This window comes from Leguminivora glycinivorella, chromosome 6, assembly GCF_023078275.1.
Source record: "Leguminivora glycinivorella isolate SPB_JAAS2020 chromosome 6, LegGlyc_1.1, whole genome shotgun sequence".
Classification (NCBI taxonomy): domain Eukaryota; kingdom Metazoa; phylum Arthropoda; class Insecta; order Lepidoptera; family Tortricidae; genus Leguminivora; species Leguminivora glycinivorella.
Window position 1 is genome coordinate 17,735,760 of NC_062976.1, and position 11,985 is coordinate 17,747,744.

The following is an 11,985-nucleotide window of genomic DNA, read 5'->3' on the forward strand; positions in this document are numbered from 1 at the left end:
TTAAATGTTATGATTATTATGATGTGTAAAATAAAACCATGGCAGTATAAAAAAATCTATTTACTTGTAAAAAAAATTGAATGCAGGACGGAATATATTACATTTATAAATAATTCTTAAAAAGTACTTAATGATCTTTACAACTAACTCTTCTGGTTACATGTAGGTATGAGAATTGCATTACAAAAATATGAAATGCATGTTTCTGTATTCCTGAGCAATAACTTATGAATATGCGTATGCGGTGAAAACTGATAGTATGTGAAGGCATTTTCACACTAACAAGCAATTTTACTTGTACAAAATGCTGATAGATATGTGATTCTGATTCCACTCAAAAATAATATTGCTTGTACCTACAGTAAAGTTTGTGACGTTTAGAGTATGACTGCGTTTCTATATTGTTTATTTCTTATATCTAAAGAGTATTTTTATTACTTAATATACAAATATTGTTCATGTCTTCAAAAAATATTACTTATATAAATTACATTTCTAATACTGAGTGTTTACAATACCTTCATCCACGTTACATTCATTTCATACAAAAATAAACTTTAAAGAAGCTACCAAGGAAGTAGTCTCAGTTAGACAAACATAATAATATGATAAACCTAGAAAAAGATTACAGGCCATATCAGTTGTTTTTTCAACTGCCTGCCTGAATTATATAAATAATAATAATAATAATAATAAAATATGTTGTGATGAGATTTTGGGAATGGCTCGTACATATTCAGTACCGTCAGACTTAGAAATACTCTAGATTCAATTACTTTTTGTGCAGTATAAAATCCCACGTGTCCTTCCAGCGGAGACTCATGAGCTCGCTCTCGGTCAGATCTACATTACCGTAGTTGAGGACGCTGAACTTCTTGAACGTGATGACCACATACGCGAGCCACACCGCCACGCACACCACGAACAAGTGCACCAGCGCCTGCGTGCGCTTATGGAGTCTCAGCCTGTAGTAGACGTGCTCGATGACGTACGCCAGGAGGAGGATCTTGAACAAGTAGGCCGGGAGGTAGTGGTGCAGGAAGAGCGTGCGGTCGACGAAGAAGTAGGGCAGGTAGTGCAGCCAGTAGCCCAGGAACAGCACGTGGCCGGCCGACAGGAAGCGCGCGGCGGCGCGCGCCGGCAGCTCGGGCCGGGCGCGGCGCGCGCGCAGCGCCAGCCAGCACAGCAGCGCCAGGTACACCAGCACCGACAGCGAGCCCGCGTACCACGTCACTAGGTTGCCGATTAGGTGGATCTGAGCCTGTAAACAATCAAACAGAGATCAGTATTTTACGCAGACTACTTTAGTAGGTCAAAAAATAATAAAGCGATCGACTACCGCTATGCTAACTTTATTTTCGAGGAGTATTTTTTGTCGGTAGGTAGATAATTATATTGTATAGCAATTCCCTACTGTGCATCTGTAACAACGTGACTACATAGAAGTTCTAACTCACGTTGGAGTCCGGAGAGAGCCAGTAAGCGATGGAACGTGCGAGCACCGGCCAGTCAGTAGGCTCGCTGGCGAACATGTGGCCGGTGGGCGCGTCGGCCGAGTGCGCCGCCATCTTGAACTGCAGCTCGAAGAACTTCTCCCAGAAGGTCAGCTGCGTGTTGCCCGGCGGGATCATCTCGGCAGACACGAGCTCGCGTTCGCGCTCCTTTCTGTCTTCAGCTAAACGTAACAAAAAGTAGCTATTATCGCTTGATCAGAATGCTTAGCTTAATATTATAAACCCAGACTAGGGTAATAAAGAAATCTGAAATGAGGCTACCAATTAAAACACAAAGAAGGAAGTGAAGAAGTAAATAGAATGGTGGATTACCTTTAGTATAGCGATGTTCTTCGACGTTCCATACAGTGTCCTGATGAGTAAGTACTTTGTCGGCGACAACCTGAAATAAACAAATAAATGGCTGAAATCTCTCAAATTAAAGCTAAAGCTCACATTGAAAAATACCGCTCGTCTTTCTACGACTTTGACGAGCCTATATTAGCGCACGAGAGGACACTTTGCTTGATCGACACTTTATTATACCTCGTGCTGGTGGGCGCCCGAGATGGAAACCTAGCGCCCTTGTAGCGCTCGAGCCCTCGCGTAAGAGCTAGCGGATGCTGTCCCACGTGGCGTCCTCGCTGGCTTGGCTGAGAGTCTCCACCGTCAGTATAGTCACCTCGTGCTGGTGGAAGCCCCAGGCGGGCAGCTGGCGGCCGCTGTAGCGCAGCGCGGCGCCCGAGCCCGCGTGCACGAGCCGCACGAGCGAGCGGATGCTGTCCCACGTGGCGTCCTCGCTGGCGCGGTTGATGATCTCCACGCGCCACAGGTTCTGCGCCGGCATCGACACGTTGTAGTCGATGTAGCAGGACACCTCCTGGAATGTTCATGCTTATTAGGTAGGTAAGTAAACCTCGTAATTGCCGAATTGTGCATGGGATCAAGTTCGACTATGCATCACCATGTTAGCGAAACCGAACATAAATTGGGTACCTAACCTACCTAAAACTACATAGAAGGAACACATGATCATAACAACGCTTTGGAGTAGGTACTTTTTGTTTTCAAACCAGTGTAAACATCATAAATAACAACGAAAGGCTGTTCTTTATTGTTCACTGCCCTGTGACTGCGGTAAAGCGGCCGCAGCGACATCATATACCTAGGTCAAGCGCGCGAATAGTGATACCGTGCAGTAAACTGCACAACATCTCCGTGCCTGCACGTCAGGCCACTTCACGGTCCAGGTCCACCAGTTGGTGTCCTTGACGCCATTGCACATCACATGTTGGCCCTCTACTCACCTGTGACTGCGATGAAGCGGCCGCAGCGACATCATGCGAGTTAAGCGCGCGACTAGTAATGCCGTGCAGTAATTGCACAACATCCCCATGTCTTATAGCGTCCGGCGGCCGAGCCACTGCAAGCGACGCCACGTCGGGCCGCTTCACGATCCACCAGTTGTTGACGTCCTTGAAGCTGTAGCAGGTGACTTGCTGCTGGTGCGAGGAGCCGCGCCCGTCCGCGTACCGCACCGGGTACACGTGCGCGTGTGAGTGCAGCCAGCACGTACGTCCGTGGGTATGCCTGCAATTGTTTAACCAATTTAGGAAATTGATGAGTAAAGGTATAACTGGTATAAGCAACATTAACAATAATGCCATGGATTACCTTAGGGTGATCTGCGAGCCATGCGCGACGTGCAGTGGTTGCCCGCGTGTGATGCTAGCAAGCCCACCTTGCAGAGACGCCTACAAGTATAAACACGTCAGAATTTTTCCTTGTGAAGGATGTACAGTAGAAACATCAGCGTTTCAAATATCAGGTTACCTGAAAAGCGCTCGTCATCACGCTGTCATGCGGCCCCGCGCGCGGCAGCATGGTCAGGTGCGCGTAGAAGACGCCCACGTAGACCGCCAGCGGCAACACCACCAGCACCGCGAGCCGCCAGAGCGCAGAGAGCAGCAGGCGTAACGTGGAGTCCGTCTCGCCGATCCGTTGCCAGATCTGGCGGCCCACTATGAACACTGCTAGGTAGTAGGTGTAGAGGCCGGAGTATTTTACGCTAAAAACATGACGTTTTATAAGGTCAGGTAGTATATGAAAAATATTTTTCCCCTCACTAGCTCGGAAACACGTGTTTTGTCCTTTAATACCAGCGGGTAAAAACGCATTTTATCCACTAGTGGGTAAAGTAATTTGACCTTGAATAAAGTCAAATTAACTGCTTTAAAATTGATAAAAGTAGGTGAATCTAGTAATAAAGATGATTTACCACCTGTGGAACTACTGGAAGCAGTGTAAATGCATTTTTTGCGTTGTAGTTTCCTCGCTATAGTGAGGGGAAAAGTTTTGTGTTACACTCGGGTGCAAATGTATTTTACTTCTCGTGTGTTAAAAAACTCGCAAGTTCAGGATTCTATTCTCGAACCACTCGCTTCACTCGTGGTTCAACTATAGAATCCTTTCACTTGCTCGTTTTTCAATTCCACACTCAGCGTTAAAATACAACTTTGCCCCCTTGTATAACAAATAACTATATTTTGCTCTTGGCAAGCATGTATATCTGAGGCAATGTAGTTTAAATGGATTTGTAAGGGAGAGAGATAAGACAGGATTCAAAAAATGGCGCATACTCATGGCGTAAGGTCAGTGTGGAGAAGACCGTCTACCCGGAAAGACCGTCTATTGACTATAACTTTTTGTGTTTATATATCTACGCCTCTCACACCTCCGAAGGTATAGCAGTTTTTCATCCTTAATCTATTGGTCTTCAATACATATCCCTAGGACGAACACTAGTTAACAATAAATTAACTTGATTCGTGTTTCGAACTCGAACATCGAGTTCAACATGGTTCCGCAAAAAATTAAAATAAAATAGAAGCAGTCGGAATATTTGTATATAATGCATGTAACGTAGTCATTTAATAACCGTTCTTTCTGACTAGTACTATGAATCTACTCAAAACGAGCTCAATTTCTAGTTTTATGTTCTGAAATATGTAACTTAGAAATTGTACCTACTCAGAAAGTCCGGCATAAAATAGAAAGGCAAGACCGGCATATGATAAACAAGGAGTTGCCAACCTTTTTCAGGCTTTATTAGAAATAAGTCGAGTGTAAACAATATCAATATATAATAGAATAGGTAAGTTTTTGGCTTATGAAAGTTGTACCGTTTTTGATTTTAAGTTCGAAATGAGTTTTGATAATGATTCGTATGGTGTTACTAAAATCAATCAAAAGTATCAAGTAAAAAACCGGCCAAGAGCGTGTCGGGCCACGCTCAGTGTAGGGTTCCGTAGTTTTCCGTATTTTTCTCAAAAACTACTGAACCTATCAAGATCAAAACAATTTTCCTAGAAAGTCTTTATAAAATTCTACTTTTGTGATTTTTCAAATATTTTTTAAACATATGGTTCAAAAGTTAGAGCGGGGGGGGGACGCACTTTTTTTTCCTTTAGGAGCGATTATTTCCGAAAATATTAATATTATCAAAAAACAATCTTAGTAAACCCTTATTCATTTTTAAATACCTATCCAACAATATATCACACGTTGGGGTTGGAATGAAAAAAAATATCAGCCCCCACTTTACATGTAGGGGGGGTACCCTAATAAAACATTTTTTTCCATTTTTTATTATTGCACTTTGTTGGCGTGATTGATATACATATTGGTACTAAATTTCAGCTTTCTAGTGGTAACGGTTACTGAGATTATCCGCGGACGGACGGACGGACGGACAGACAGACATGGCGAAACTATAAGGGTTCCTAGTTGACTACGGAACCCTAAAAATAAAATATATGTGACATGGTTAAGAAGAATGCTAAGAGGTGAACAGAAGTAATCCTACACTGCATTATTCGTCATCATATTTAAGTTGGTAGAATTATCGTAAGTTCTACCCGTTTTTTATTATTTCTGTTTAAGCATATATAGATTGTGCAACATGCGGCGACAAATATTTCAAAAGAGAGTAGGGTTTCAAGTTGATCATTAAATAAATAAATATTGGGGGACACCTTACACAAATCAACTTAGCCCCAAACTAAGCAAAGCTTGTATACTGTGGGTGCTAAGCGACGATATACATACTTAAATAGATAAATACATACTTATATACATGGAAAACATCCATGACTCAGGAACAAATATCTGTGCTCATCACACAAATAAATGCCCTTACCGGGATTCGAACCCAGGACCGCGGCTCAGCAGGCAGGGTCACTACCGACTGAGCCAGACCGGTCGGGGGATTTTTATGAACAGCATTACCCAACAGGGACCGTATTAAAATGGTTTTGACCGACTATTTTACGGATGTATACCCGACCGTTAATTGACATTGCTGACTGTCACTTTGACACAATAGTCATCATGGGTGTCGTCAAATAGGTTTTTGGGGGTGCTGATTTCAAAATTAATGACCAATTGGAAATCTGACATTGCTGACTGTCACTTTGACATAAAAGTTGTCATGGGTCGGTCATGGGACGACGCCCATGACGACTCTTGTGTCAAAGTGACAGTCAGCAATGTCAGATTCCAGATTGTTTATTAATTTTGAAATCAGCACTCCTGAAAACTTATTTGACGACACCCATGACGACTTTTGTGTCAAAGTGACAGTCAGTAATATCAGATTCCAAATTGGTCATTAATTTTGAAATCAGCACCCCCAAAAACCTATACTCGTGGTATATGCACTTCGCGCATACAGTAAAGAGTGACAGAGATAGCACTATCGTTATTGAGATTCGTGGTAGTAAGAGTGAGGAGAGACCTCACGATGTATCGCTACCGCGCGGTCGCCACCGTCTAAGCAAGACACCTCGTAATAACCGTTCAGCTTAACTTTCGGTCGGGTACCGTAGCTACTTGAAACGGTCAACATAAGAGTTCAATCGACCGTTTTAGATTCATACCCCGTATATGAAATATTAAAGGCCATGCCTGGATCAGAGATAGGTATTAATCGATTATTTTTTTATCCGACTAATTAATCGTCAAAATTAGTCGACGTTTAATGTACTATCGATAAACGTTAATCGAAGATCTTCGATTACAACTAATTAATCGTCCTTTTAAATAGATTAAAACTAATTAATCGTCTTATTTTAATCGTTACTCGTTAGTCGATTACTTTTTGTCCAACTCTGGTAGTGACTATAGCAAAACCAAGCATTGCTAAGAAACGTTACCAAACTAATTCACATATCTTAATATCCTATTTACCTTTTCTTAATAACAAAGTTTCAAAAATAGATAAGTAGTTGTTGTTCGTTGGAAAAACAGTATTATGCAATATCTGGACCTGACAAGAAAAGGTTATGAACGCCATCTACGGGGCATATGCCGGTCTTGCCTTATAAATAGAAAAATGCTTTTATGTTCAAAATTTCAACGTTATTTTATTAATTATCTAGCACATTATGCCCAGTTATTACGTAAAATAACAATGATCATGATTTTGGAACCTAGTCTCATATGAAATTACGCGACAACAAGCACTAGACGGTCTTTCCGTACCTACTCATCGCGGGAGGACGGTCAACCCGCCGAGCCTTAAAAAATGTGATTTTTATCACTTAAAAGTACCTTATTTCACCAAAATATTGTCAAAGCTTTGTAAAATATAATATTTGCTATCCTATAGGACCATGCGCATTGCGCCACGCCACACTACAATTATTATGGAGTTTTAGCCACTCAAACTTTATTTCAAATAAACTATGCCGGTCTTGCCCGCACTGACCTTATACTCTTTGTGTCAGCATATGTTCCTGATCATATGGCAGTAGCAAATAGGGTATATTCCTACTTTCTTTCAATTTCATGCTCTGTCATGTACCATTATCAAAAAATAATCATAGCATTTGCAATGCTTCTTGCAAACACATAAGGCAGCCAGAATATTGAATATACTGTTAATCAAGTTTCAACATTATTCTATTGATATTAATAATGCTTACGAAAAACAACAGCCAAGAGAAACTGCACTGATACATAGCCAAATAACTGAAGAGGCGCCATTGTTTTTTGTGCTCTTTATAGCACAGAGCACTCCACACAGGCCAAACAACATCTGAATGCACTCCAGTAACATAAATCTTGACTGGGCTAAAAAACAATTCTCTGTAACAAAACAAAAGAACATTAAGACCTCTAATATGCTCTAAATAGTTATAGTATTTTATGCAACAGGCGTTTAAAGGAGGTCAAAAAAGACGAGTGGCGTGGGTAACAATTTGAGGCGAAGCCGAAAAATTGTTATTAAGACGCCACGAGTATTTTTTGACTCAGTTAAACACCGTTGCAATAATAGTTTTTCTACGACCATGCATTTAGTTTTTAATAGTTTTCTTGAATAACTTTCGTGAATTTCACACTGTTTCCTGTATTTTGACTCAAAGGTTTGCACTGTCAGCTCAGATGCCCAAAGCCTTCTCGCACAAGCGCGCAGTATCGTTATAACAATGCGTTGCCATGGTTGCAGAGCCAAACAATGCGTTTTCAGTTTTTTCGATACTGCGCGCATGCGCGGAAAGCCGGCGGATGCTGGCTTTGGGGAATACTCTTTTATGTAGGGTTTTAAAGATCTGTGCATCACCCTGTAAATGACGAATAACAGTTCGGGAGTAGAAAAAAGTTATAAAACTACAGTGTTCATGTTTAAAACTGTTATTGTAAACATTATCATCTTCATAACAACTAAATACTTACCAAATAGAATCAACACAGCAGCTAAGATAGCTGTCCATTGATATGTACACATTTCAAGCATCAATTGGTAAGCCACAGAAACTAGTAAACTGCCAGCCACAGCCGGCACTAGCCTTAAAGCTCCAATGGGCACATTGTCTGCATACGGAGAGCCAATGCGGTCAAAGGTGAAGTTGCCGTCATATCCAGCAGCCTTACCTGCCAGGTATAACAACTGCTTGCCCAGTGGGGGGTGGGCATCAAAGAAAAATATGCCTTTGGTGTACAAAGACACATATCTTCCATAATGTAGTTCATCAAAGCTGTAAATGTAATAAAAATATTTGTATTCTATGCAGGTAATATTTGTAATATTTATAATATGTAAATGCCAAATTCCATTAGAATATGATAGATAATTTACACAATGATAACAATTTTTATTTAAGCTCAATATGGTGAATTCTGTTGATAATTTTACAGACAAAGCAGGATAGCTTTTAGTGTTGGCAATTAAAAGCTGATGGTTTTCTTCCTACAGTAGGAAACATAAAAAAATATGATCACTTGTGGATAAAATTGTAATAGCCCCTGTGATGGAACTGGCGACATTGACCTTGTGTACTGCTATATTTTTAGGATGGCTTTATAAATGCATTCTTTACAATACTTACACAATATATCTTGGTTCTTGCAGATTATACAGACGAGTGCATAATGCTATAACTAGCAATGACAAGCACACCAAATCTATCTTGATATGCAGATAAAAGCTAGAAGGTGCGCTGTCTACATCCTTTGTAACTTGATCGCTTGTTTGTTCATGAGAAAATGATTCAGGTTCCGATTCAGCAGGAGCACCATCTCCCTAAAGCATGAATAATATAATTTCGTTTCTTAAAATAAAAGTTAGTTTGTTTCTTTAAAAAAATGAACAACTGAGTTAAATAATGTTTACTTCATAGAAAGTAGCTTTGCGACGGTATCAATTAATGTTTACTTATAGTTTTTAAAAGTTTAACAGTAAGGTGTACCCAATGTGTAGGTTCCCTTTGCCAGGCTGTGAGAAATAAATTAATTCTACAGAGTACTGATTACATTTTTACAGTAAGATAGACATGAATTACTACTTACAACTTCTCTTTCTTTTATGGTATTCTCAGTGTAACATTCTTCAGAAAGTTCGCTGACCTCGTTCGACTTCTTTTCGCCCTTACGTTTCCTAATATTACTCATATTATATTATTCTGAAAGAACAACCATTCAGAAATTACTACAGGTATTTTTCAATTGGTATGCATGTTAAGTAATTATATATTTCGTATTATTTATTAATTTGCTGGCAAAACAACGGTACATTTCGTCAAACTTTCGAAGTTCTAGTTTGACATTGACATAATGGATGAGTATTTTCCTAGTTCTAAATAATAATAAACTCTTAAGGTGGTAAGAGACGGACGTACTAAGCACTTGATCCTGTACATTTTCATTATATTTCCTCGCTTCATTGTTCGATATAATTATTAAGTTTACATTATTGTAGTTTATTTAATCTACTGGCAACATATTGCACGCTTATTTTAGAGATTTATAAAAAATAAGTATTTCAATTGCCTCTAAACCCCACCCTCAGGTCGGTGTCAACCGGCGGTGGCAACCTCATTATTTTTTCGTGCACGGCAACAGACGCACGCGTCCACTGCACTATCTTTTGATACTAAGTTTATCTTGGTCGTTGGCAATGCCAAAGCGTAAAACGCACTGACCAAGAAAAACAGTGGACTAGTATTTTTATCATCATCTACGGATGATCACACAACGCGTACTTTTAACAAGACGCGAGCCTGGGGTTGACCGTGAGTCAACACGAAGGCATAACTCATGTAAGACATGGTGATTCTATTACGAACACATGTTGATATGAACATTAGTTACTGAATGTTATCCGCGAGATAACACTAAGTAAGACGCGCATTCGCGCATATGGGTGAAATCTACACCGAGAGAAATTTGCACAATATGTGTCAAGTTGTTTTTATAAAATCGACTTGTTGATTCAAATATATTGCCGATTCAAATGACAAGTAGCTTGTTGTCTGAACCAAAGAGCACGTAGGTGCTATTTTAACCAAAAAATTTGTTAAACGAACATGAAACTGGTTGTATTTTCTCTCAGTGTACCCACAATTTTGGTACTATTTTTATTTTAGTTTTTATAAAACTAAATTATGGCTTGGTTTTTGTTCTGTTCAGAAAGCACCGTTGCTTTCTCGAACAAGAAGTCACGGAGACCGAAATGGTACATTCCGGACAACCAACTCGATTACCAGGACTCGAATTCTCCATACATCGAGAATGTTCCGGAGATCTTACCTGAAGACGCAACACCCTGCGGGTACGGCGCCAGGCTCAACTCCTGAAAATTCAGCTCCAAAAGTACCTGATTTGGACCCAGACCTGGTTACCGCGTTTAGGTGAGGCTATATACCGACCATACACCCATATTTGGGGAAAAATTCACGGTAACTTAGCCTCCCCTTGGTTATCATTAGTCCGCAAGGGTTTACCAAAGATTTGAAGGATAAGATATTAAAAGAATACCTTATCTCCGAAAATTGTACGCTTTTTTAAGCATTTAGATGCTTCATGCAGAAATTTCTGCGGCCATTACAGCCATGCTGTTTGTGGCAGCTGCCAGTTGGTGTAGGCATTACAGCCATAAACCGAGCTATTACTGTTCTATTGACGTCTGATGATATATAAGATCACTGCTACCAAGCTGTTAAGCGACAGTTGTCGCATCTTATCAGACTTGCATTATTGCAAAACCCAAGCACGTACAAGGCTTGTCACACCCAGGTTATAAAAACCCTTCTTGACCATAATTCAAGATGCGGGCGATTTACTCTATGGAAGTAAACTCCCGGAAAAAATAAAAGCCTCAAAAGTAATTGAGAAACAATGGCTACAGATAAAAAGGTCTGTATATTCGGGAAAGAGCAACACGGCTCCATCAACTTCGACAACAACGTCGGCGCGCAACCAATACCAGTTTCAGGGAAACGGGTCAGGCCTTCCTCGTTACCAGTCGAAAACGGCGGGGGGGAGCCCAGAGAAGGACAGCAGTCAACCAACCCCGAACCCTCCAGCCAGACCAGCAGGCCAGGGCAAGCCCCGTGCCACTCCTCAACAATGAGTCAGTTACCTCACGCTGGTAAAATAAAATATTTTTTATGATTGCTGGTCAAAAATAACATCAAATGAAGTTATTTTAGATTCGCTTAAAAACGGTTGCTCGGTAACTTTTGAACGTCCGGTTTTTCAAGACGTTGTACCCCAAATAAATTGGGCAAGTAGTGAAAAAGCCGTTATGGAGGTACGTCCAAAATTTAATTCAGCTGGATGCAGTTGTCCCTTGCATCCCACAGCATGACCAGTTTATTTCGAGAACGTTTTTGTCACAAAAATGTAATGACACCAAACGTTTTATTCCAAATCTCGAAAAGCTGAACAAATTTATTCCTAGAGAACATTTCAAAATGGAAAACCACAGACCAACTGTTAAGCTTATACTTACTAACAAGTAGCTTCATGGCTACAGTTGATTTGAAGGAAGCTTACCCACTGATTCTTATTGCGAGACAGTGCCGCAAATATCTGAGCGTCCATTTTGAAGATGAAAACCCTAGTTTATTAACTTAAATGAATTTACGGCTTTGTCTTATGGTCTTTTTTAGCGCGGTATTTTATGTGTCGGGTACTCTTATGTAGAGTGTTT

General features: G+C 40.5%; 1 protein-coding gene across 1 annotated transcript; it reads right to left on the reverse strand.

Moving 5' to 3' along the window:
- Positions 1 to 45: 45 nt before the first annotated feature.
- LOC125227548 (protein O-mannosyltransferase 1) lies at positions 46 to 9,647 on the reverse strand. Its single transcript, XM_048131885.1, has 12 exons — positions 9,342 to 9,647; positions 8,882 to 9,075; positions 8,229 to 8,530; positions 7,478 to 7,640; positions 3,327 to 3,561; positions 3,168 to 3,247; positions 2,801 to 3,083; positions 2,176 to 2,373; positions 1,827 to 1,896; positions 1,458 to 1,675; positions 693 to 1,261; positions 46 to 562 (listed from the first exon to the last, which is right to left on the reverse strand). Exons 1-11 carry the CDS (start codon positions 9,441 to 9,443, stop codon positions 773 to 775), a joined length of 2,334 nt encoding a protein of 777 aa, XP_047987842.1. The 5' UTR covers positions 9,444 to 9,647; the 3' UTR covers positions 46 to 562; positions 693 to 772.
- Between the last annotated feature and the right edge of the window lie 2,338 nt (positions 9,648 to 11,985).

What these genes read in the sequence shown, in the direction of transcription:
- LOC125227548 (XM_048131885.1), bottom strand. Translation starts at nt 9,443, where the DNA reads ATGAGTAATATTAGGAAACGTAAGGGCGAAAAGAAGTCGAACGAGGTC. An exon ending in CAAGAACCAAGATATATTGT is followed by an intron (nt 8,531 to 8,881) that starts GTAAGTATTGTA and finishes TTACATTTACAG; the next exon opens with CTTTGATGAACTACATTATG. An exon ending in GGCTCGCAGATCACCCTAAG is followed by an intron (nt 3,084 to 3,167) that starts GTAATCCATGGC and finishes AAACAATTGCAG; the next exon opens with GCATACCCACGGACGTACGT.